The sequence below is a fragment of the Pecten maximus genome, chromosome 18 (genome assembly GCF_902652985.1).
Source record: "Pecten maximus chromosome 18, xPecMax1.1, whole genome shotgun sequence".
In the NCBI taxonomy this organism is placed as follows: domain Eukaryota; kingdom Metazoa; phylum Mollusca; class Bivalvia; order Pectinida; family Pectinidae; genus Pecten; species Pecten maximus.
In genome coordinates, this window is record NC_047032.1 from 4621791 (window position 1) to 4649116 (window position 27326).

Below are 27326 nucleotides of genomic sequence, written 5' to 3' on the forward strand. Positions count from 1 at the left end.
GTTAAGTTAGAATTTTGGTGGTTTGGTGATATTTTATGGAAGTTAATTAAACAGAGTTTTGTGGTTCAGCAGTATTTAGAGGAAGTTTGGATATAGTTTTGTGATTTGGTGGTATTTTGAGGAAGTTTAAGATATAGTTTTGTGATTTGGTGGTATTTTGAGGAAGTTAAGATAAAGTTTTGTGATTTGGTGGTATTTTGAGGAAGTTAAGATATAGTTTTGTGATTTGGTGGTATTTTGAGGAAGTTAAGATAAAGTTTTGTGATTTGGTGGTATTTTGATGAAGTCAAGATAAAGTTTTGTGATTTGGTGGTATTTTGAGGAAGTTAAGATAATAGAATAGAATGTTGTGGTTTGATGTATTTTAAAATCTAAACTTTACCTTTTCAGCTGCTTGTGGCGGGTTGATGTCTCCTTCGTACAACTTCTCCTCCATACAATTAATAAAAGGAAAATATATGGTGAAGTTTTTCACCATACTGATGGTACACGCCTGCAACAACAAAAATACAGACATATATTTTTGGAGCAGGAGCATGTAGTTCAATCAGTACTGAGTGTATTGACAGGGAGGAGGACTGTTACAATCAGTACTGAGTGTATTGACAGGGAGGAGGACTGTTACAATCAGTACTGAGTGTATTGACAGGGAGGAGGACTGTTACAATCAGTACTGATTGTATTGACAGGGAGGAGGACTGTTACAATCAGTACTGAGTGTATTGACAGGGAGGAGGACTGTTACAATCAGTACTGAGTGTATTGACAGGGAGACAGACTGTTACAATCAGTACTGAGTGTATTGACAGGGAGGGGGGCTGTTACAATCAGTACTGAGTGTATTGACAGGGAGGGGACTGTTACAATCAGTACTGAGTGTATTGACAGGGAGGGGACTGTTACAATCAGTACTGAGTGTATTGACAGGGAGGGGACTGTTACAATCAGTACTGAGTGTATTGACAGGGAGGAGGACTGTTACAATCAGTACTGAGTGTATTGACAGGGAGGGGGACTGTTACAATCAGTACTGAGTGTATTGACAGGGAGGAGGACTGTTACAATCAGTACTGAGTGTATTGACAGGGAGGGGACTGTTACAATCAGTACTGAGTGTATTGACAGGGAGTGAGACTTACAATCAGTACTGAGTGTATTGACAGGGAGACAGACTGTTACAATCAGTACTGAGTGTATTGACAGGGAGGGGGACTGTTACAATAAGTACTGAGTTTATTGACAGGGAGGAGGAATGTTACAATCAGTACTGAGTGTATTGACAGGGAGGGGACTGTTACAATCAGTACTGAGTGTATTGACAGGGAGTGAGACTTACAATCAGTACTGAGTGTATTGACAGGGAGACAGACTGTTACAATCAGTACTGAGTGTATTGACAGGGAGGGGGACTGTTACAATCAGTACTGAGTTTATTGACAGGGAGGGGGACTGTTACAATCAGTACTGAGTGTATTGACAGGGAGGAGGACTGTTACAATCAGTACTGAGTGTATTGACAGGGAGGAGGACTGTTACAATCAGTACTGAGTGTATTGACAGGGAGGAGGACTGTTACAATCAGTACTGAGTGTATTGACAGGGAGGAGGACTGTTACAATCAGTACTGAGTGTATTGACAGGGAGGAGGACTGTTACAATCAGTACTGAGTGTATTGACAGGGAGACTAGACTGTTACAATCAGTACTGAGTGTATTGACAGGGAGGAGGACTGTTACAATCAGTACTGAGTGTATTGACAGGGAGACTAGACTGTTACAATCAGTACTGAGTGTATTGACAGGGAGGAGGACTGTTACAATCAGTACTGAGTGTATTGACAGGGAGGAGGACTGCTACAATCAGTACTGAGTGTATTGACAGGGAGGGAGACTGTTACAATCAGTACTGAGTGTATTGACAGGGAGACAGACTGTTACAATCAGTACTGAGTGTATTGACAGGGAGGGGGATTGTTACAATCAGTACTGAGTGTATTGACAAGGAGGAGGACTGTTACAATCAGTACTGAGTGTATTGACAGGGAGGAGGACTGTTACAATCAGTACTGAGTGTATTGACAGGGAGGAGGACTGTTACAATCAGTACTGAGTGTATTGACAGGGAGACTAGACTGTTACAATCAGTACTGAGTGTATTGACAGGGAGGAGGACTGTTACAATCAGTACTGAGTGTATTGACAGGGAGGGAGACTGTTACAATCAGTACTGAGTGTATTGACAGGGAGACAGACTGTTACAATCAGTACTGAGTGTATTGACAGGGAGGGGGACTGTTACAATCAGTACTGAGTGTATTGACAAGGAGGAGGACTGTTACAATCAGTACTGAGTGTATTGACAGGGAGGAGGACTGTTACAATCAGTACTGAGTGTATTGACAGGGAGGGAGACTGTTACAATCAGTACTGAGTGTATTGACAGGGAGGAGGACTGTTACAGTCAGTACTGAGTGTATTGACAGGGAGGAGGACTGTTACAATCAGTACTGAGTGTATTGACAGGGAGGAGGACTGTTACAATCAGTACTGTGTGTATTGACAGGGAGGGGGACTGTTACAATCAGTACTGAGTGTATTGACAGGGAGGAGGACTGTTACAATCAGTACTGAGTGTATTGACAGGGAGGAGGACTGTTACAATCAGTACTGAGTGTATTGACAGGGAGGAGGACTGTTACAATCAGTACTGATTGTATTGACAGGGAGGGGGACTGTTACAATCAGTACTGAGTGTATTGACAGGGAGGGGGACTGTTACAATCAGTACTGAGTGTATTGACAGGGAGGAGGACTGTTACAATCAGTACTGAGTGTATTGACAGGGAAGACTGTTACAATCAGTACTGAGTGTATTGACAGGGAGGAGGACTGTTACAATCAGTACTGAGTGTATTGACAGGGAGGAGGACTGTTACAATCAGTACTGAGTGTATTGACAGGGAGGAGGACTGTTACAATCAGTACTGAGTGTATTGACAGGGAGGAGGACTGTTACAATCAGTACGGAGTGTATTGACAGGGAAGACTGTTACAATCAGTACTGAGTGTATTGACAGGGAGGAGGACTGTTACAATCAGTACTGAGTGTATTGACAGGGAGGGGGGCTGTTACAATCAGTACTGAGTGTATTGACAGGGAGGAGGACTGTTACAATCAGTACTGAGTGTATTGACAGGGAGGAGGACTGTTACAATCAGTACTGAGTGTATTGACAGGGAAGACTGTTACAATCAGTACTGAGTGTATTGACAGGGAGGATGACTGTTACAATCAGTACTGAGTGTATTGACAGGGAGGGGGACTGTTACAATCAGTAGTGAGTGTATTGACAGGGAGGAGGACTGTTACAATCAGTACTGAGTGTATTGACAGGGAGGGGGACTGTTACAATCAGTACTGAGTGTATTGACAGGGAGGAGGACTGTTACAATCAGTACTGAGTGTATTGACAGGGAGGAGGACTGTTACAATCAGTACTGAGTGTATTGACAGGGAGACAGACTGTTACAATCAGTACTGAGTGTATTGACAGGGAGGGGGACTGTTACAATCAGTACTGAGTGTATTGACAGGGAGGAGGACTGTTACAATCAGTACTGAGTGTATTGACAGGGAGGGGGACTTTTACAATCAGTACTGAGTTTATTGACAGGGAGGAGGAATGTTACAATCAGTACTGAGTGTATTGACAGGGAGGAGGACTGTTACAATCAGTACTGAGTGTATTGACAGGGAGGAGGAATGTTACAATCAGTACTGAGTGTATTGACAGGGAGGAGGACTGTTACAATCAGTACTGAGTGTATTGACAGGGAGACAGACTGTTACAATCAGTACTGAGTGTATTGACAGGGAGGGGGGCTGTTACAATCAGTACTGAGTGTATTGACAGGGAGGGGACTGTTACAATCAGTACTGAGTGTATTGACAGGGAGGGGACTGTTACAATCAGTACTGAGTGTATTGACAGGGAGGGGACTGTTACAATCAGTACTGAGTGTATTGACAGGGAGGAGGACTGTTACAATCAGTACTGAGTGTATTGACAGGGAGGGGGACTGTTACAATCAGTACTGAGTGTATTGACAGGGAGGAGGACTGTTACAATCAGTACTGAGTGTATTGACAGGGAGGGGACTGTTACAATCAGTACTGAGTGTATTGACAGGGAGTGAGACTTACAATCAGTACTGAGTGTATTGACAGGGAGACAGACTGTTACAATCAGTACTGAGTGTATTGACAGGGAGGGGGACTGTTACAATAAGTACTGAGTTTATTGACAGGGAGGAGGAATGTTACAATCAGTACTGAGTGTATTGACAGGGAGGGGACTGTTACAATCAGTACTGAGTGTATTGACAGGGAGTGAGACTTACAATCAGTACTGAGTGTATTGACAGGGAGACAGACTGTTACAATCAGTACTGAGTGTATTGACAGGGAGGGGGACTGTTACAATCAGTACTGAGTTTATTGACAGGGAGGGGGACTGTTACAATCAGTACTGAGTGTATTGACAGGGAGGAGGACTGTTACAATCAGTACTGAGTGTATTGACAGGGAGGAGGACTGTTACAATCAGTACTGAGTGTATTGACAGGGAGGAGGACTGTTACAATCAGTACTGAGTGTATTGACAGGGAGGGGGACTGTTACAATCAGTACTGAGTGTATTGACAGGGAGGAGGACTGTTACAATCAGTACTGAGTGTATTGACAGGGAGGGGGACTGTTACAATCAGTACTGAGTTTATTGACAGGGAGGAGGAATGTTACAATCAGTACTGAGTGTATTGACAGGGAGGAGGACTGTTACAATCAGTACTGAGTGTATTGACAGGGAGGAGGAATGTTACAATCAGTACTGAGTGTATTGACAGGGAGGAGGACTGTTACAATCAGTACTGAGTGTATTGACAGGGAGACAGACTGTTACAATCAGTACTGAGTGTATTGACAGGGAGGGGGGCTGTTACAATCAGTACTGAGTGTATTGACAGGGAGGGGACTGTTACAATCAGTACTGAGTGTATTGACAGGGAGGGGACTGTTACAATCAGTACTGAGTGTATTGACAGGGAGGGGACTGTTACAATCAGTACTGAGTGTATTGACAGGGAGGAGGACTGTTACAATCAGTACTGAGTGTATTGACAGGGAGGGGGACTGTTACAATCAGTACTGAGTGTATTGACAGGGAGGAGGACTGTTACAATCAGTACTGAGTGTATTGACAGGGAGGGGACTGTTACAATCAGTACTGAGTGTATTGACAGGGAGTGAGACTTACAATCAGTACTGAGTGTATTGACAGGGAGACAGACTGTTACAATCAGTACTGAGTGTATTGACAGGGAGGGGGACTGTTACAATAAGTACTGAGTTTATTGACAGGGAGGAGGAATGTTACAATCAGTACTGAGTGTATTGACAGGGAGGGGACTGTTACAATCAGTACTGAGTGTATTGACAGGGAGTGAGACTTACAATCAGTACTGAGTGTATTGACAGGGAGACAGACTGTTACAATCAGTACTGAGTGTATTGACAGGGAGGGGGACTGTTACAATCAGTACTGAGTTTATTGACAGGGAGGGGGACTGTTACAATCAGTACTGAGTGTATTGACAGGGAGGAGGACTGTTACAATCAGTACTGAGTGTATTGACAGGGAGGAGGACTGTTACAATCAGTACTGAGTGTATTGACAGGGAGGAGGACTGTTACAATCAGTACTGAGTGTATTGACAGGGAGGAGGACTGTTACAATCAGTACTGAGTGTATTGACAGGGAGGAGGACTGTTACAATCAGTACTGAGTGTATTGACAGGGAGACTAGACTGTTACAATCAGTACTGAGTGTATTGACAGGGAGGAGGACTGTTACAATCAGTACTGAGTGTATTGACAGGGAGACTAGACTGTTACAATCAGTACTGAGTGTATTGACAGGGAGGAGGACTGTTACAATCAGTACTGAGTGTATTGACAGGGAGGAGGACTGCTACAATCAGTACTGAGTGTATTGACAGGGAGGGAGACTGTTACAATCAGTACTGAGTGTATTGACAGGGAGACAGACTGTTACAATCAGTACTGAGTGTATTGACAGGGAGGGGGATTGTTACAATCAGTACTGAGTGTATTGACAAGGAGGAGGACTGTTACAATCAGTACTGAGTGTATTGACAGGGAGGAGGACTGTTACAATCAGTACTGAGTGTATTGACAGGGAGGAGGACTGTTACAATCAGTACTGAGTGTATTGACAGGGAGACTAGACTGTTACAATCAGTACTGAGTGTATTGACAGGGAGGAGGACTGTTACAATCAGTACTGAGTGTATTGACAGGGAGGGAGACTGTTACAATCAGTACTGAGTGTATTGACAGGGAGACAGACTGTTACAATCAGTACTGAGTGTATTGACAGGGAGGAGGACTGTTACAATCAGTACTGAGTGTATTGACAGGGAGGGGGACTGTTACAATCAGTACTGAGTGTATTGACAGGGAGGAGGACTGTTACAATCAGTACTGAGTGTATTGACAGGGAGGGGGACTGTTACAATCAGTACTGAGTTTATTGACAGGGAGGAGGAATGATACAATCAGTACTGAGTGTATTGACAGGGAGGAGGACTGTTACAATCAGTACTGAGTGTATTGACAGGGAGGAGGACTGTTACAATCAGTACTGAGTGTATTGACAGGGAGGAGGAATGTTACAATCAGTACTGAGTGTATTGACAGGGAGGAGGACTGTTACAATCAGTACTGAGTGTATTGACAGGGAGGAGGACTGTTACAATCAGTACTGAGTGTATTGACAGGGAGGAGGACTGTTACAATCAGTACTTAGTGTATTGACAGGGAGACAGACTGTTACAATCAGTACTGAGTGTATTGACAGGGAGACAGACTGTTACAATCAGTACTGAGTGTACTGACAGGGAGGAGGACTGTTACAATCAGTACTGAGTGTATTGACAGGGAGGAGGACTTACAACCAGTACTGAGTGTATTGACAGGGAGGAGGACTGTTACAATCAGTACTGAGTGTATTGACAGGGAGGAGGACTGTTACAATCAGTACTGAGTGTATTGACAGGGAGGAGGACTGTTACAATCAGTACTGAGTGTATTGACAGGGAGGAGGACTGTTACAATCAGTACTTAGTGTATTGACAGGGAGACAGACTGTTACAATCAGTACTGAGTGTATTGACAGGGAGACAGACTGTTACAATCAGTACTTAGTGTATTGACAGGGAGACAGACTGTTACAATCAGTACTGAGTGTATTGACAGGGAGGAGGACTGTTACAATCAGTACTGAGTGTATTGACAGGGAGGAGGACTGTTACAATCAGTACTGAGTGTATTGACAAGGAGGGGGACTGTTACAATCAGTACTGAGTGTATTGACAGGAAGGAGGACTGTTACAATCAGTACTGAGTGTATCGACAGGGAGGAGGACTGTTACAATCAGTACTGAGTGTATTGACAGGGAGGAGGACTGTTACAATCAGTACTGAGTGTATTGACATGAAGGAGGACTGTTACAATCAGTACTGAGTGTATTGACAGGGAGTGAGACTTACAATCAGTACTGAGTGTACTGACAGGGAGGGGGACTGTTACAATCAGTACTGAGTGTATTGACAGGGAGGAGGACTGTTACAATCAGTACTGAGTGTATTGACAGGGAGGAGGACTGTTACAATCAGTACTGAGTATGATGTTGTTGATATTTACGTGTATGATGTTGTTGATATTTACGTGTATGATGTTGTTGATATTTACGTGTATGATGTTGTTGGTATTTGTATAATATTGTGGATATTTACGTGTATGTTGTTGATATTTACGTGTTTGATGTTGTTGATATTTACGTGTATGATGTTGTTGGTATTTACGTGTATGATGTTGTTGATATTTACGTGTATGTTGTTGTTGATATTTACGTGTATGATGTTGTTGATATTTACGTGTATGATGTTGTTGATATTTACGTGTATGATATTGTGGATATTTACGTGTATGTTGTTGATATTTACGTGTATGATATTGTTGATATTTACGTGTATGTTGTTGATATTTGTATAATGTTGTTGATATTTACGTGTTTGATGTTGTTGATATTTACGTGTATGATGTTGTTGATATTTACGTGTATGTTGTTGTTGATATTTACGTGTATGTTGTTGATATTTACGTGTATGTTGTTGATATTTACGTGTATGATGTTGTTGATATTTACGTGTATGATGTTGTTGGTATTTACGTGTATGATGTTGTTGATATTTATGTGTATGTTGTTGATATTTACGTGTATGATATTGTTGATATTTACGTGTATGATGTTGATATTTACGTGTATTATGTTGTTGATATTTACGTGTATGATGTTGATATTTACGTGTTTGATGTTGTTGATATTTACGTGTATGATGTTGGTATTTACGTGTATGATGTTGATATTTACGTGTTTGATGTTGTTGATATTTACGTGTATGAGTTGTGGATATTTACGTGTATGATGTTGTTGATATTTACGTGTATGATGTTGTTGGTATTTACGTGTATGATGTTGTTGATATTTACGTGTATGATGTTGTTGATATTTACGTGTATGATGTTGTTGATATTTACATGTTTGATGTTGTTGATATTTACGTGTTTGTTGTTGTTGGTATTTACGTGTATGATGTTGTTGATATTTACGTGTATGATGTTGTTGATATTTACGTGTATGTTGTTGATATTTACGTGTATGATGTTGTTGATATTTACATGTTTGATGTTGTTGATATTTACGTGTTTGTTGTTGTTGGTATTTACGTGTATGATGTTGTTGATATTTACGTGTATGATGTTGTTGATATTTACGTGTATGATGTTGATATTAACGTGTATTATGTTGTTGATATTTACGTGTATGTTGTTGATATTTACGTGTTTGATGTTGATATTTACGTGTATTATGTTGTTGATATTTACGTGTATGTTGTTGATATTTACGTGTATGATGTTGATATTTGTATAATATTGTGGATATTTACGTGTATGATGTTGTTGATATTTACGTGTATGATGTTGTTGATATTTACGTGTATGATGGTTGTTGATATTTACATGTATGATGTTGTGGATATTTACGTGTATGATGTTGATATTTACGTGTATGATGTTGTTGATATTTACGTGTATGATGTTGATATTTACGTGTATGATGTTGATATTTACGTGTTTGATGTTGTTGATATTTACGTGTATGATGTTGTTGATATTTACGTGTATGATGTTGATATTTACGTGTATGATGTTGTTGATATTTACGTGTATGATGTTGTGGATATTAACGTGTATGATGTTGTTGATATTTACGTGTATGACGTTGTTGATATTTACGTGTATGATGTTGATATTTACGTGTATGATGTTGATATTTACGTGTTTGATGTTGTTGATATTTACGTGTATGATGTTGTTGATATTTACGTGTATGATGTTGTTGATATTTACGTGTATGATGTTGTTGATATTTACGTGTATGATGTTGTTGATATTTACGTGTATGTTGTTGATATTTACGTGTATGATGTTGTTGATATTTACGTGTATGATGTTGATATTTACGTGTATGAGGTTGTTGATATTTACATGTATGATGTTGATATTTACGTGTATGATGATGTTGATATTTACGTGTATGATGTTGTTGATATTTACGTGTATGATGTTGATATTTACGTGTATGATGGTTGTTGATATTTACATGTATGATGTTGTTGATATTTACGTGTATGATGGTTGTTGATATTTACATTATGATGTTGTGGATATTTACGTGTATGATGTTGTTGATATTTACGTGTATGATGTTGTTGATATTTACGTGTATGTTGTTGATATTTACGTGTATGATGTTGATATTTACGTGTATGATGTTGTTGATATTTACGTGTATGATGTTGTGGATATTTACGTGTATGATGTTGATATTAACGTGTATGATGTTGTGGATATTTACGTGTATGATGTTGTTGATATTTACGTGTATGATGTTGTTGATATTTACGTGTATGTTGTTGTTGATATTTACGTGTATGTTGTTGATATTTACGTGTATGATGATGTTGATATTTACGTGTATGATGTTGTGGATATTTACGTGTATGATGTTGTTGATATTTACGTGTATGATGTTGTTGATATTTACGTGTATGATGTTGTTGATATTTACGTGTATGTTGTTGATATTTACGTGTATGATGATGTTGATATTTACGTGTATGATGTTGTTGATATTTACGTGTATGATGTTGTTGATATTTACGTGTATGATGTTGTTGATATTTACGTGTATGTTGTTGTTGATATTTACGTGTATGATGTTGTTGATATTGACGTGTATGATGTTGTTGATATTTACGTGTATGTTGTTGTTGATATTTACGTGTATGATGTTGTTGATATTTACGTGTATGATATTGTTGATATTTACGTGTATGTTGTTGATATTTACGTGTATGTTGTTGTTGATATTTACGTGTATGTTGTTGATATTTACGTGTATGTTGTTGATATTTACGTGTATGTTGTTGATATTTACGTGTATGATGTTGTTGATATTTACGTGTATGATGTTGTTGATATTTACGTGTATGTTGTTGATATTTACGTGTATGTTGTTGATATTTACGTGTATGTTGTTGATATTTACGTGTATGATGTTGATATTTACGTGTATGAGGTTGTTGATATTTACATGTATGATGTTGTTGATATTTACGTGTATGATGATGTTGATATTTACGTGTATGATGTTGATATTTACGTGTATGATGTTGATATTTACGTGTATGATGGTTGTTGATATTTACGTGTATGATGTTGTTGATATTTACGTGTATGATGATGTTGATATTTACGTGTATGATGTTGTTGATATTTACGTGTATGATGTTGATATTTACGTGTATGATGGTTGTTGATATTTACGTGTATGATGCTGTTGATATTTACGTGTATGATGTTGATATTTACGTGTAGGATGTTGTTGATATTTACGTGTATGTTGTTGATATTTACGTGTATGATGTTGATATTTGTATAATATTGTTGATATTTACGTGTAGGATGTTGTTGATATTTACGTGTATGATGTTGTTGATATTTACGTGTAGGATGTTGTTGATATTTACGTGTATGATGTTGTTGATATTTACGTGTATGATGTTGTTGATATTTACGTGTATGATGTTGATATTTACGTGTATGATGTTGATATTTACGTGTTTGATGTTGTTGATATTTACGTGTATGATGTTGTTGATATTTACGTGTATGATGTTGTTGATATTTACGTGTATGATGTTGTTGATATTTACGTGTATGATGTTGATATTTACGTGTATGATGTTGATATTTACGTGTATGAGGTTGTTGATATTTACATGTATGATGTTGTTGATATTTACGTGTATGATGATGTTGATATTTACGTGTATGATGTTGTTGATATTTACGTGTATGATGTTGATATTTACGTGTATGATGGTTGTTGATATTTACATGTATGATGTTGTTGATATTTACGTGTATGATGATGTTGATATTTACGTGTATGATGTTGTTGATATTTACGTGTATGATGTTGATATTTACGTGTATGATGGTTGTTGATATTTACGTGTATGATGTTGATATTTACGTGTATGATGGTTGTTGATATTTACGTGTATGATGCTGTTGATATTTACATGTATGATGATGTTGATATTTACGTGTATGATGTTGATATTTACGTGTATGATGGTTGTTGATATTTACGTGTATGATGATGTTGATATTTACGTGTATGATGTTGTTGATATTTACGTGTATGATGTTGATATTTACGTGTATGATGGTTGTTGATATTTACGTGTATGATGTTGTTGATATTTACGTGTATGATGTTGATATTTACGTGTATGATGGTTGTTGATATTTACGTGTATGATGCTGTTGATATTTACATGTATGATGATGTTGATATTTACGTGTATGATGTTGTTGATATTTACGTGTATGATGTTGATATTTACGTGTATGATGGTTGTTGATATTTACGTGTATGATGCTGTTGATATTTACGTGTATGATGTTGATATTTACGTGTATTATGTTGTTGATATTTACGTGTATGTTGTTGATATTTACGTGTATGATGTTGATATTTGTATAATATTGTTGATATTTACGTGTAGGATGTTGTTGATATTTACGTGTATGATGTTGTTGATATTTACGTGTAGGATGTTGTTGATATTTACGTGTATGATGTTGTTGATATTTACGTGTATGATGTTGTTGATATTTACGTGTATGATGTTGATATTTACGTGTATGATGTTGATATTTACGTGTTTGATGTTGTTGATATTTACGTGTATGATGTTGTTGATATTTACGTGTATGATGTTGTTGATATTTACGTGTATGATGTTGTTGATATTTACGTGTATGATGTTGATATTTACGTGTATGATGGTTGTTGATATTTACGTGTATGATGCTGTTGATATTTACGTGTATGATGTTGTTGATATTTACGTGTATTATGTTGTTGATATTTACGTGTATGTTGTTGATATTTACGTGTATGATGTTGATATTTGTATAATATTGTTGATATTTACGTGTAGGATGTTGTTGATATTTACGTGTATGATGTTGTTGATATTTACGTGTAGGATGTTGTTGATATTTACGTGTATGATGTTGTTGATATTTACGTGTATGATGTTGTTGATATTTACGTGTATGATGTTGATATTTACGTGTATGATGTTGTTGATATTTACGTGTATGATGTTGTTGATATTTACGTGTATGATGTTGTTGATATTTACGTGTATGATGTTGATATTTACGTGTATGATGTTGATATTTACGTGTATGATGTTGTTGATATTGACGTGTATGATGTTGATATTGACGTGTATGATGTTGTTGATATTGACGTGTATGATGTTGTGGATATTTACGTGTATGATGTTGTTGATATTTACGTGTATGATGTTGTTGATATTTACGTGTATGATGTTGTTGATATTTACGTGTATGATATTGTTGATATTTACGTTTATGATGTTGTGGATATTTACGTGTATGATATTGTTGATATTTACGTGTATGTTGTTGATATTTGTATAATATTGTTGATATTTACGTGTATGATGTTGTTGATATTTACGTCTATGATGTTGTTGATATTTACGTGTATGTTGTTGATATTTACGTGTTTGATGTTGTGGATATTTACGTGTATGTTGTTGTTGATATTTACGTGTATGATATTGTTGATATTTACGTGTATGATGTTGATATTTACGTGTATGATGTTGTTGATATTTACGTGTATGATGTTGTTGATATTTACGTGTATGATGTTGTTGATATTTACGTGTATGATGTTGTTGATATTTACGTCTATGATGTTGTTGATATTTACGTGTAAGTTGTTGATATTTACGTGTATGTTGTTGATATTTACGTGTATGTTGTTGTTGATATTTACGTGTATGTTGTTGTTGATATTTACGTGTATGATGTTGTTGATATTTACGTGTATGATGTTGTTGATATTTACGTGTATGATGTTGATATTTACGTGTATGATGTTGATATTTACGTGTATGATGTTGTTGATATTTACGTGTATGTTGTTGTTGGTATTTGTATAATATTGTGGATATTTACGTGTATGTTGTTGATATTTACGTGTATGTTGTTGTGGATATTTACGTGTATGATGTTGATATTTACGTGTTTGATGTTGTTGATATTTACGTGTATGATGTTGATATTTACGTGTTTGATGTTGTTGATATTTACGTGTATGATGTTGTTGATACTTACGTGTATGATGTTGTTGATATTTACGTATATGTTGTTGATATTTACGTGTATGTTGTTGTTGATATTTATGTGTATGATATTGTTGGTATTTACGTGTATGATGTTGTGGATATTTACGTGTATGATGTTGTTGATATTTACGTGTATGATGTTGTTGATATTTACGTGTATGATGTTGTTGATATTTACGTGTATGATGTTGTTGGTATTTACGTGTATGATGTTGTTGATATTTATGTGTATGTTGTTGATATTTACGTGTATGATGTTGATATTTACGTGTATGATGTTGATATTTACGTGTATTATGTTGTTGATATTTACGTGTATGATGTTGATATTTACGTGTTTGATGTTGTTGATATTTACGTGTATGATGTTGGTATTTACGTGTATGATGTTGATATTTACGTGTTTGATGTTGTTGATATTTACGTGTATGAGTTGTGGATATTTACGTGTATGATGTTGTTAATATTTACGTGTATGATGTTGTTGGTATTTACGTGTATGATGTTGTTGATATTTACGTGTATGATGTTGTTGATATTTACGTGTATGATGTTGTTGATATTTACATGTTTGATGTTGTTGATATTTACGTGTTTGTTGTTGTTGGTATTTACGTGTATGATGTTGTTGATATTTACGTGTATGATGTTGTTGATATTTACGTGTATGTTGTTGATATTTACGTGTATGATGTTGTTGATATTTACATGTTTGATGTTGTTGATATTTACGTGTTTGTTGTTGTTGGTATTTACGTGTATGATGTTGTTGATATTTACGTGTATGATGTTGTTGATATTTAGGTGTATGATGTTGATATTAACGTGTATTATGTTGTTGATATTTACGTGTATGTTGTTGATATTTACGTGTTTGATGTTGATATTTACGTGTATTATGTTGTTGATATTTACGTGTATGTTGTTGATATTTACGTGTATGATGTTGATATTTGTATAATATTGTGGATATTTACGTGTATGATGTTGTTGATATTTACGTGTATGATGTTGTTGATATTTACGTGTATGATGGTTGTTGATATTTACATGTATGATGTTGTGGATATTTACGTGTATGATGTTGATATTTACGTGTATGATGTTGTTGATATTTACGTGTATGATGTTGATATTTACGTGTATGATGTTGATATTTACGTGTTTGATGTTGTTGATATTTACGTGTATGATGTTGTTGATATTTACGTGTATGATGTTGATATTTACGTGTATGATGTTGTTGATATTTACGTGTATGATGTTGTGGATATTAACGTGTATGATGTTGTTGATATTTACGTGTATGATGTTGTTGATATTTACGTGTATGATGTTGATATTTACGTGTATGATGTTGATATTTACGTGTTTGATGTTGTTGATATTTACGTGTATGATGTTGTTGATATTTACGTGTATGATGTTGTTGATATTTACGTGTATGATGTTGTGATATTTACGTGTATGATGTTGTTGATATTTACTGTGTATGTTGTGATATTTACGTGTATGATGTTGTTGATATTTTACGTGTATGATGTTGATATTTACGTGTATGAGGTGTTGATATATACATGTATGATGTTGATATTTACGTGTATGATGATGTTGATATTTACGTGTATGATGTTGTTGATATTTACGTGTATGATGTTGATAGTTACGTGTATGATGGTTGTTGATATTGTAACCATGTATGATGTTGTTGATAGTTACGTGTATGATGGTTGTTGATATTTACATTATGATGTTGTGGATATTACGTGTATGATGTTGTTGATATTTACGTGTATGATGTTGTTGATATTTACGTGTATGATGTTGATATTACTGTATGATGTTGATATTTACGTGTATGATGTTGTTGATATTTACGTGTATGATGTTGTGGATATTTACGTGTATGATGTTGATATTAACGTGTATGATGTTGTGGATATTTACGTGTATGATGTTGTTGATATTTACGTGTATGATGTTGTTGATATTTACGTGTATGTTGTTGTTGATATTTACGTGTATGTTGTTGATATTTACGTGTATGATGATGTTGATATTTACGTGTATGATGTTGTGGATATTTACGTGTATGATGTTGTTGATATTTACGTGTATGATGTTGTTGATATTTACGTGTATGATGTTGTTGATATTTACGTGTATGTTGTTGATATTTACGTGTATGATGTTGTTGATATTTACGTGTATGATGTTGTTGATATTTACGTGTATGATGTTGTTGATATTTACGTGTATGATGTTGTTGATATTTACGTGTATGTTGTTGTTGATATTTACGTGTATGATGTTGTTGATATTTACGTGTATGATGTTGTTGATATTTACGTGTATGTTGTTGTTGATATTTACGTGTATGATGTTGTTGATATTTACGTGTATGATATTGTTGATATTTACGTGTATGTTGTTGATATTTACGTGTATGTTGTTGTTGATATTTACGTGTATGTTGTTGATATTTACGTGTATGATGTTGTGGATATTTACGTGTATGATGTTGTTGATATTTACGTGTATGATGTTGTTGATATTTACGTGTATGATGTTGTTGATATTTACGTGTATGATGTTGTTGATATTTACGTGTATGATATTGTTGATATTTACGTGTATGATGTTGTTGATATTTACGTGTATGATGTTGTTGATATTTACGTGTATGTTGTTGATATTTACGTGTATGATGATGTTGATATTTACGTGTATGATGTTGTTGATATTTACGTGTATGATGTTGTTGATATTTACGTGTATGATGTTGTTGATATTTACGTGTATGTTGTTGTTGATATTTACGTGTATGATGTTGTTGATATTGACGTGTATGATGTTGTTGATATTTACGTGTATGTTGTTGTTGATATTTACGTGTATGATGTTGTTGATATTTACGTGTATGATATTGTTGATATTTACGTGTATGTTGTTGATATTTACGTGTATGTTGTTGTTGATATTTACGTGTATGTTGTTGATATTTACGTGTATGATGTTGTGGATATTTACGTGTATGATGTTGTTGATATTTACGTGTATGATGTTGTTGATATTTACGTGTATGATGTTGTTGATATTTACGTGTATGATGTTGTTGATATTTACGTGTATGATATTGTTGATATTTACGTGTATGATGTTGTTGATATTTACGTGTATGATGTTGTTGATATTTACGTGTATGTTGTTGATATTTACGTGTATGATATTGTTGATATTTACGTGTATGATATTGATATTTACGTGTATGATGTTGTTGATATTTACGTGTATGTTGTTGATATTTGTATAATATTGTTGATATTTACGTGTATGATGTTGTTGATATTTACGTGTATGATGTTGTTGATATTTACGTGTATGATATTGTGGATATTTACGTGTATGATATTGATATTTACGTGTATGTTGTTGATATTTACGTGTATGATATTGTTGATATTTACGTGTATGATATTGATATTTACGTGTATGATATTGTGGATATTTACGTGTATGTTGTTGATATTTACGTGTTTGATGTTGTGGATATTTACGTGTATGATCTTGTTAATATTTACATGTATGATGTTGTTGGTATTTACGTGTATGATATTGTGGATATTTACGTGTATGATGTTGTTGATATTTACGTGTATGATGTTGATATTTACGTGTATGATCTTGTTAATATTTACATGTATGATGTTGTTGGTATTTACGTGTATGATATTGTGGATATTTACGTGTATGATGTTGTTGATATTTACGTGTATGATGTTGGTATTTACGTGTATGTTGTTGATATTTACGTGTATGATGTTGTTGATATTTACGTGTATGTTGTTGATATTTACGTGTATGATGTTGATATTTACGTGTATGATGTTGTTGATATTTACGTGTATATTGTGGATATTTACGTGTATGATGTTGTTGATATTTACGTGTATGTTGTTGATATTTGTATAATATTGTGGATATTTACGTGTATGATGTTGATATTTGTATAATGTTGTTGATATTTACGTGTATGATGTTGTTGATATTTACGTGTATGATGTTGTTGATATTTACGTGTATGTTGTTGATATTTGTATAATATTGTGGATATTTACGTGTATGATGTTGATATTTACGTGTATGATATTGTGGATATTTACGTGTATGATGTTGTTGATATTTACGTGTATGTTGTTGATATTTGTATAATATTGTGGATATTTACGTGTATGATGTTGATATTTGTATAATGTTGTTGATATTTACGTGTATGATGTTGTTGATATTTACGTGTATGATGTTGTTGATATTTACGTGTATGTTGTTGATATTTACGTGTATGTTGTTGATATTTACGTGTATGATGTTGATATTTACGTGTATGTTGTTGATATTTACGTGTATGATGTTGATATTTACGTGTATGTTGTTGTTGATATTTACGTGTTTGATGTTGTTGATATTGACGTGTATGATGTTGTTGATATTTACGTGTATGATGTTGTTGATATTTACGTGTTTGATGTTGTTGATATTGACGTGTATGATGTTGTTGATATTTACGTGTATGTTGTTGATATTTGTATAATATTGTGGATATTTACGTGTATGATGTTGATATTTGTATAATGTTGTTGATATTTACGTGTATGATGTTGTTGATATTTACGTGTATGATGTTGTGGATATTTACGTGTATGATGTTGATATTTGTATAATGTTGTTGATATTTACGTGTATGATGATGTTGATATTTACGTGTATGATGTTGTTGATATTTACGTGTATGTTGTTGATATTTACGTGTATGATGTTGTGGATATTTACGTGTATGATGTTGTTGATATTTACGTGTATAATATTGTTGATATTTACGTGTATGATGTTGTTGATATTTACGTGTATAATATTGTTGATATTTACGTGTATGATGTTGTGGATATTTACGTGTATGATGTTGTTGATATTTACGTGTATGATGTTGTTGATATTTACGTGTATATTGTGGATATTTACGTGTTTGATGTTGTTGATATTTACGTGTATGATGTTGTTGATATTTACGTGTATGATGTTGTTGGTATTTACGTGTATGATGTTGTTGGTATTTACGTGTCTGATGTTGTTGATACTTACGTCTATGATGTTGCCGATACACTCCTGTTCTCCGTGTTGACACTGGAACTGCCACTTGCCCTCTGAAGATTTTTTCTCCTTTGAAGGATATAAGATGATAAACTAAATTTTACTAGATTTAAATCCCATATCTTTATAGACCTTTTGTCAATGTTTTTGTTCATTTACTTGGCTCGTCAATGAGGAACAATCATTATGAGGTAATGTTTAGCAGTAGCTGGTATCGACACTCAAACAACATATAAGAGGTTCATTATATTCTGTCAGGAATTATAAGTGAGGAATCAACTACAACATCAGAGAAAACTAACCTTAACACCTCAGTATAGGATGCCATGAACACATGATATGATACCATGAACACATGATATGATACCATGAACACATGATAGGATACCATGAACACATGATATGATACCATGAACACATGATATGATATGATACCATGAACACATGCTAGGATACCATGAACACATGATATGATACCACTAACACATGATATGATACCATGAACACATGATATGATAGGATACCATGAACACATGATATGATACCATGAACACATGATATGATAGACTACCATGAACACATGATAGGATACCATGAACACATGATATGATATGATACCATGAACACATGATATGATACCATGAACACATGATATGATACCACGAACACATGATAGGATACCATGAACACATGATATGATACCATGAACACATGATATATGAGCATACCATGAACACATGATATGATAGGATACCATGAACACATGATAGGATACCATGAACACATGATATGATATGATACCATGAACACATGATATGATACTATGAACACATGATATGATACCATGAACACATGATATGATACCATGATCACATGATATGATAGGATACCATGAACACATGATATGATAGGATACCATGAACACATGATATGATACCATGAACACATGATATGATACCATGAACACATGATATGATACCATGAACACATGATATGATTTCCTCTTCCATAGAAAGCTGTCCTGGATCTAGATTGAAACTCACAGTCTGTAATCTCATCTTCTTGAGAAACCTTAACCGCCCTGGACATCAATACGAAAAGAAAATAGACAAAAGACACAAATACACAAAGGCACATACAAACAAATACATGTACACAAAGACACGTGCACACAAAGACACATGTACACAAAGACACATGCACACAAAGACACAGATACATGAAGACAGATACACAAAGACATGGATACACAAAGACACATGTACACAAAGACACATGTACACAAAGACACATGTACACAAAGACACATGCACACAAAGACACAGATACACATAGACACAGATACACAAAGACACAGATACACAGACATGTGCACACAAAGAAACATGTACACAAAGACATATACACAAACACATGGATACACAAAGACACAGATACACAAAGACACATGTACAAAGACACAGATACACAAAGACACAGATACACAAAGACACATGTACACAAAGAGACAGATACACAAAGACACATGTACACAAAGACACAGATACACAAAGACATGGATACACAAAGACATGGATACACAAAGACACATATTCACAAAGACACATGTACACGAAGACACAGATACACAAAGACACATGTAAACGAAGACACGTGTACACAAAGACACAGATACACAAAGACATGGATACACAAAGACATGGATACACAAAGACACATATTCACAAAGACACATGTACACGAAGACATGTACACAAAGACACAGCTACACAAAGACACAGATACACAAAGACACAGACACACAAAGACACTGATAAACAAAGACACATGTACACAAAGACACAGATACACAAAGACACAGATACACAAAGACACAGACACACAAAGACACAGATACACAAAGATATAGATACACAAAGACACAGATACACAAAGACACAGATACACAAAGACATAGATACACAAAGACATGGATACACAAAGACACGGATACACAAAGACACGGATACACAAAGACATAGATACACAAAGACACAGATACACAAAGACATGGATACACAAAGACACATATTCACAAAGAAACATGTACACGAAGACACAGATCCACAAAGACACATGTACACAAAGACACAGATACACAAAGACATGGATACACAAAGACATGGATACACAAAGACACAGATACACAAAGACACATGTACACAAAGACACATGTACACAAAGACACAAATACACAAAGACATGGATACACAAAGACATATTCACAAAGAAACATGTACACGAAGACACAGATACACAAAGACACATGTACACGAAGACACATGTACACAAAGACACAGCTACACAAAGACACAGATACACAAAGACACAGACACACAAAGACACAGATACACAAAGACATAGATACACAAAGACACAGATACGCAAAGACACAGACACACAAAGACACAGATACACAAAGACACATGTACACAAAGACACAGATACACAAAGACACAGATACACAAAGACACATGTACACAAAGACATAGATACACAAAGACATGGATACACAAAGACACATATACACAAAGACACAGATACAAACAGACATAGATACACAAAGACATGGATACACAATGACACAGATACACAAAGACACAGATACAAACAGACATAGATACACAAAGACATGGATACACAAAGACACAGATACACTAAGACATAGATACACAAAGACAAGACACAGATACACACAGACACAGATACACAAAGACATGGATACACAAAGACACAGATACACAAAGATATAGATACACAAAGACACAGATACACAAAGACACAGATACACAAAGACACAGATACACAAAGATACAGATACACAAAGACACAGATACACAAAGATATAGATACACAAAGACACATGTACACAAAGACACATCTACACAAAGACACAGATACACAAAGACACAGATACACAAAGACACATTTACATATACAGCTACTCACATGTGCATTTCCATATGGTACCAATGTTATGTTCATTATGTCTCCAACATTTTTGTACGCTGGGTAGAGTTGTTTCCTGTAAAAGTTCTGGCAGTCGGGACATAGTGTTTCGTAGTAAAGAGTAAACTGTACCGGCTGAGCTGCAGTGTCCTCCAGTGATGTTCGGTACTGCCTGCACTGCTGAACTACCTGGTACAGAATCACAACTAAGATTAATGTCAGCAGTATACAGTGCCATTTAACACTGATTGAGATTTTCATCACCACTTGTTACATGTACACAAGAATTGCCTCACCACAGTAAAATCTGTCAGTTGTTACATATTTTCCGTCCATGCTGTTACCTATACATGCGACATGTTGGACTTATGTAGTACAATAGAACTAGAAGATGTGGCCTACAGAATATAGCCTATTACTTCAGGTGGATTAAACAGAAAGCTGTTGGTCTATTTGTTACCAAATTGGCTGTGATTTCACTAACTCACACAATTTGTTACCAAGAAATCCTCACCCATTGTACACTATTAAGCAAGAAATGTACCATATAATTCATGCAATGGAGTAGCAGGTTGACCAGAATACTAGCTAGTTTGTGCAAATAATGTTAGCTAGACAATTATGTTAGCTAGTTTATGTCAGCTATTCTATGTTAGCTTGTTTAGGTTAGCTAGGTTATGATTTGCTACTTTGCTTGTCTATGTTAAATTCTTTATATTGGCCAGTGTATGTTCGCTGGTTTATGAAATAAGTGTGTTTTGGCTACTTTTGTAGTTTATGTTGCCTACTTAAGTTTAGCTAGTTTATCTTAACTTGTGTATATTAGCTAGTTTATGTTAACTACATGAACCTTATTTTGGGTAGTTTATATAATATGTAGGCAAGTTAATGTTAGCTAGTTTATTTTGGGTTGTTTTTGCTTGCTTGCTAATATGAATTAGTTTATGTTACATTATGATGGCTAATTTTTATTAGCTTATTTATGTTAGCTAGTTGATATTAGCTAGTTATTAGCTTGTCCATGTTAGCTAGTTTATTTTGGGTTGTTTTTGCTTGCTTGCTAATATGAATTAGTTTATGTTACATTATGATGGCTAATTTTTATTAGCTTATTTATGTTAGCTAGTTGATATTAGCTAGTTATTAGCTTGTCCATGATAGCTAGTTTATTTTGGGTTATTTTTGTTAGCTTGCTAATATTACATAGCTAGTTTATGTGAGTTAGATTATGACAGCTATTTTTTCTTAGCTAATTTATGTTAGCTAGTTGATATTAGCTAGTTATTAGCTTGTCAATGTTAGCTAGTTTATATTGAAATCTCTGACCCACAAAATGTGTAAAGGTGAAAAGAGACCCTGAAATGATGAAAGTTAAGCTTTCTTGCTTAAAAAAAAAATTATGTGGCATCGGTAAGACATTTGACCTTCCAGTAGGTATATTTAAATCTCAGCATCATTTGACCTTCCAGTAGGTATATTTAGATCTCAGCATCATTTGACCTTCCAGTAGGTGAATTTAGATCTCAGCATCATGCAAGCAATCTAGATGTACATTTCAAATTGACAACAATTTGATCTATGACCACTAGTATGCAGGCAACCTAAATGTAGATTTCAGAATGACTACCATGAGATATCAATAACTTCTATCAATTGATCGAGCACTCCGAATGTTTCCCCCAATATTGTACATCTCTGTAGGTAAAATGCCATGACATAGTCAACAAGGTACGTAGCTCTGTTCTTGTTTACTGTCAAACCAACCCCATTGTAAAACACAATTTGATTGGATGCCCTGGGATTCCAGGGTACGGCGGTTTAAACGTGACTAAATATGCCAAGGATTCGTGGAGTGTAACGTAATCAGAAGCCTTGGCTATGGGAGATAAATTTTGCGGGAATTTATTTTTTTCAAAGTGCCATATTTGCGTAATGTTTGATTATATGACCTTGATACATTGCACACTACTTCATAAGAGCAGGTTTTTTTTAAATGTGACCTAAATAAATATTTTGAAAGAATTTTGAATGTTTTGATTTTTTCATCATTTGACCCCTGTGACCTTGAATGAAGGTCAAGGCCAAAGATAAGCATAACATTTGTAGCCACCTAAACATGCTACCGATGTGCCAAACATCTAGTCTTCATGTGTATAGATAAAAGAGCAGAAACCCTTTATCTGCAATTTTGGATGATTTTTTAATTTTGGCAGGAAAAAAAATTGCTTTATTTTTTTTCAAAGTGCCATATCTCTGTCATTTTTCATCTGATGATCATAAAACTTGCAGTGAATCATGTTCTTTCATATGAGATGAAAGAAATACTCAATTTGAGATTTTTATTTTTGACCTATTTTTGACCCCTGAACTATAGGGTTTTACCTTGACATTTTCTGATAACATGTCATTGAGAAAAGTTATCAGGGGCCACCATAGATATAAAAAGTACATGATATTGATGTCCCTAAGCTGCCACCATACAAAAGTACATGATTGTGATGACCCTAAGTGGCCACCATAGAAAATTAAAAGATTGTGATGGACCTACGCTACCACCAAAGATCAGTAGATGATTGTGATAGCCCTAAACAGGCATCATAAATATAAGCACATAATTACGATGGCCCTAAGTGGCCACCATAGATAAGTACATAATTACGATGGCCCTAATTATAAGTGGCCACCATAGATAAGTAGATAATTACGATGGCCCTAAGTGGCCACCATAGATAAGCACATAATTACGATGGCCCTAAGTGGCCACCATAGATAAGTACATAATTACGATGGCCCTAAGTGGCCACCATAGATAAGTACATAATTACGATGGCCCTAAGTGGCACCATAGATAAGTTCATAATTACGATGGCCCTAAGTGGCCACCATAGATAAGTACGTAATTACGATGGCCCTAAGTGGCCACCATAGATAAGCACATAATTACGATGGCCCTAAGTGGCCACCATAGATAAGTACACTATCGCATGGCAGTGAGGTGGCCTTTAAGCAAACTCAGTTTTCTTTAACACATTAATATACATTAACATGAATAATAAAATCTGAAAATAAATTATTTATCTGTTTGACCACACATTGACCTTATGACATATATTCCGTGGATGCAATTGTAGTTTATAAACCCACCAAATATACGGACTGTGATCATAACCTTCAGTTTGATAGATAGTCAGAATTATTTGGACTATAGTGTAATCAATAGTGTAGAATCCTGAGGATACAGAAACTGTTACTGTATTCAGCTTTATGATGCGCAGTCTGCCTGAAACATCTTATACATTCTTAGTGAATGAAGCAGAACACAACTGGTCACAGTTGTGTGTTGTAAGTGGTTTTTGAATTTTTTTGTGAAAAAAGTCAAATTAGAAGGTGCTTACCATATGTTTTAAGCCGATGATATATATGTATATATATATATATATATTGAAATGTTATCAACACTGTAGAAAATTCATGACATTATCAGATATTGAACAGTCGAACAATGGATTCGATTTCTCTAGTCCTATAATATATGACGGTTTTGAGGTTCGACAAATTACAAGAATTGAATGTAAATATCTGATAAAAAACTAACCGTTAAAGGTTCATGACCAGACCTCCAGTAAATATTACTTGCTATTGAAATAGTTTTTAAAATTACAAGGTACACCAGGGTGTTTGTGAGATTAGCTATGGTTTTACCCGTGTTACTTTTGGAAATGGAACACTCGTCTATTCAAAGGCTTACCAAGTCTTTCTAAAAAACCAAACTGGTTGGTTCATTTACAGCAAGAATAAGTAGAAACTTTTAAAAAATCTATCTCAAAACAGGGGTATAACAGGTACGAAATTATACTTTTCTATGGATAAAACCATTTGACAATTTACAAAGGTACTCCTATATACTTGAATTATAAAAATACATTTTTAGATTTTAACTTTCAATGTTGCAAACTCACCTACCCAATGTAACAACAGACCACTTTCAATTTCGTTAAATACCCAATGCAGTAGTACTTCACCAGCAAAACATGTTTCGAAGCCAGTATGGTTTCTGCGGTCAAGCATGACGGTGTTTCAATAGGATTCACCGAGAGCGTTGTCTCAGTAGCCCGAGGCATATACGACCAGGTGTAATTACCGTAGTCGCTTCGTAAGAAGCCCTGTGTTTTCAGGTAAAATAAATGTGAACCGTGATTTCATGACAGAAGTATGGTCATGAACCATAAGTCATGTTATAACGTTACTCTATAAGTTATAACGTTACTAATCAGCTTTATACAACTCATAATATATATTAAGACCTGGTCTGATTTATCTAAAATGTTTGTACCTGACATGCGGCAGCTATTTCATCAGATGAACACCACAGACTTGGCGGGAAATTGCACTCCCTCCCGTCGATAGTACTAGTAGATACCGTAATCAGGAAGGCAAGACTTACAAACCACCCATATCCCACCATCTTGTTCTCTTATTTACATCACATGACTTCTATCACCCGTCATGTGATATAAGTCACCGTGAATTATTATACGCTGCACCTTGACCCGAACCGGATGCCTTACAAGAACATTTTTCTCTCTCTCAGCTACGGCTCGATAGATAAATTCCATATTTTCTGTATAAATTCAAATAAATATTTGAAAAAATAACCAATTAAAATAAAATAATAATAAAAAAAACTCCAACTCCTATGACTCTAATACTCGGCGATTTTAGGATGTGAATAGACCATGTTCCGGAAGGGTTTCCGGTCATCGTGATTCGTGTACATGTACATCGAACCCAGTACCACTATTGATATTATTTGTTCTCTCAACAACGACTAAAAAATTTTTTTTCATGGCGTGATTTGTTCCAGCTCCATTTGACCTTGAAACTGTGATTTACTCAAAAAAAATTACTCCAATGCGCTTCACATTACATAAAATATTAAGGTATCTTATTTAAAGAGTTATACAATGTACAGAACATAAAAAAAAACCTATATTGACTTGAGCAGTTAGATGATAATGTGTACAGGACGTCTGCAAGACGTAAGCAAGTGAGTTTTAACTTTCTTCTTGAATTTGGCCAGTTTTTTGTTGTTGTTGGGTTTTTTTTATTTTTAATTATTATTATTACCTTGTAACCGATGGCAAGCTGTTACAAAATATCCGCCACCTTTCCAAAGCATCGGCTACAATATCCTGTATATTCTCCGGAGCTGTTCCATTTATTTCACTGTAAGTGAATATG

The 27326-nt window shown here is 35.1% G+C and overlaps 1 protein-coding gene across 1 annotated transcript in view; it reads right to left on the reverse strand.

Annotated features, from left to right (window-relative positions):
- Positions 1-26583, reverse strand: part of LOC117316505 (gamma-interferon-inducible lysosomal thiol reductase-like) — a 37808-nt gene extending 11225 nt beyond the window's left edge. Inside the window, exons 1-4 of the mRNA XM_033871122.1 lie at positions 26419-26583; positions 22086-22274; positions 19089-19166; positions 383-493 (exon numbers count right to left, since the gene is read on the reverse strand). Of these exons, the coding sequence (XP_033727013.1) occupies positions 383-493; positions 19089-19166; positions 22086-22274; positions 26419-26550 (510 nt within the window). The 5' untranslated portion in view covers positions 26551-26583. The remainder of the gene's footprint in view (positions 1-382; positions 494-19088; positions 19167-22085; positions 22275-26418) is intronic.
- Positions 26584-27326: the final 743 nt, after the last annotated feature.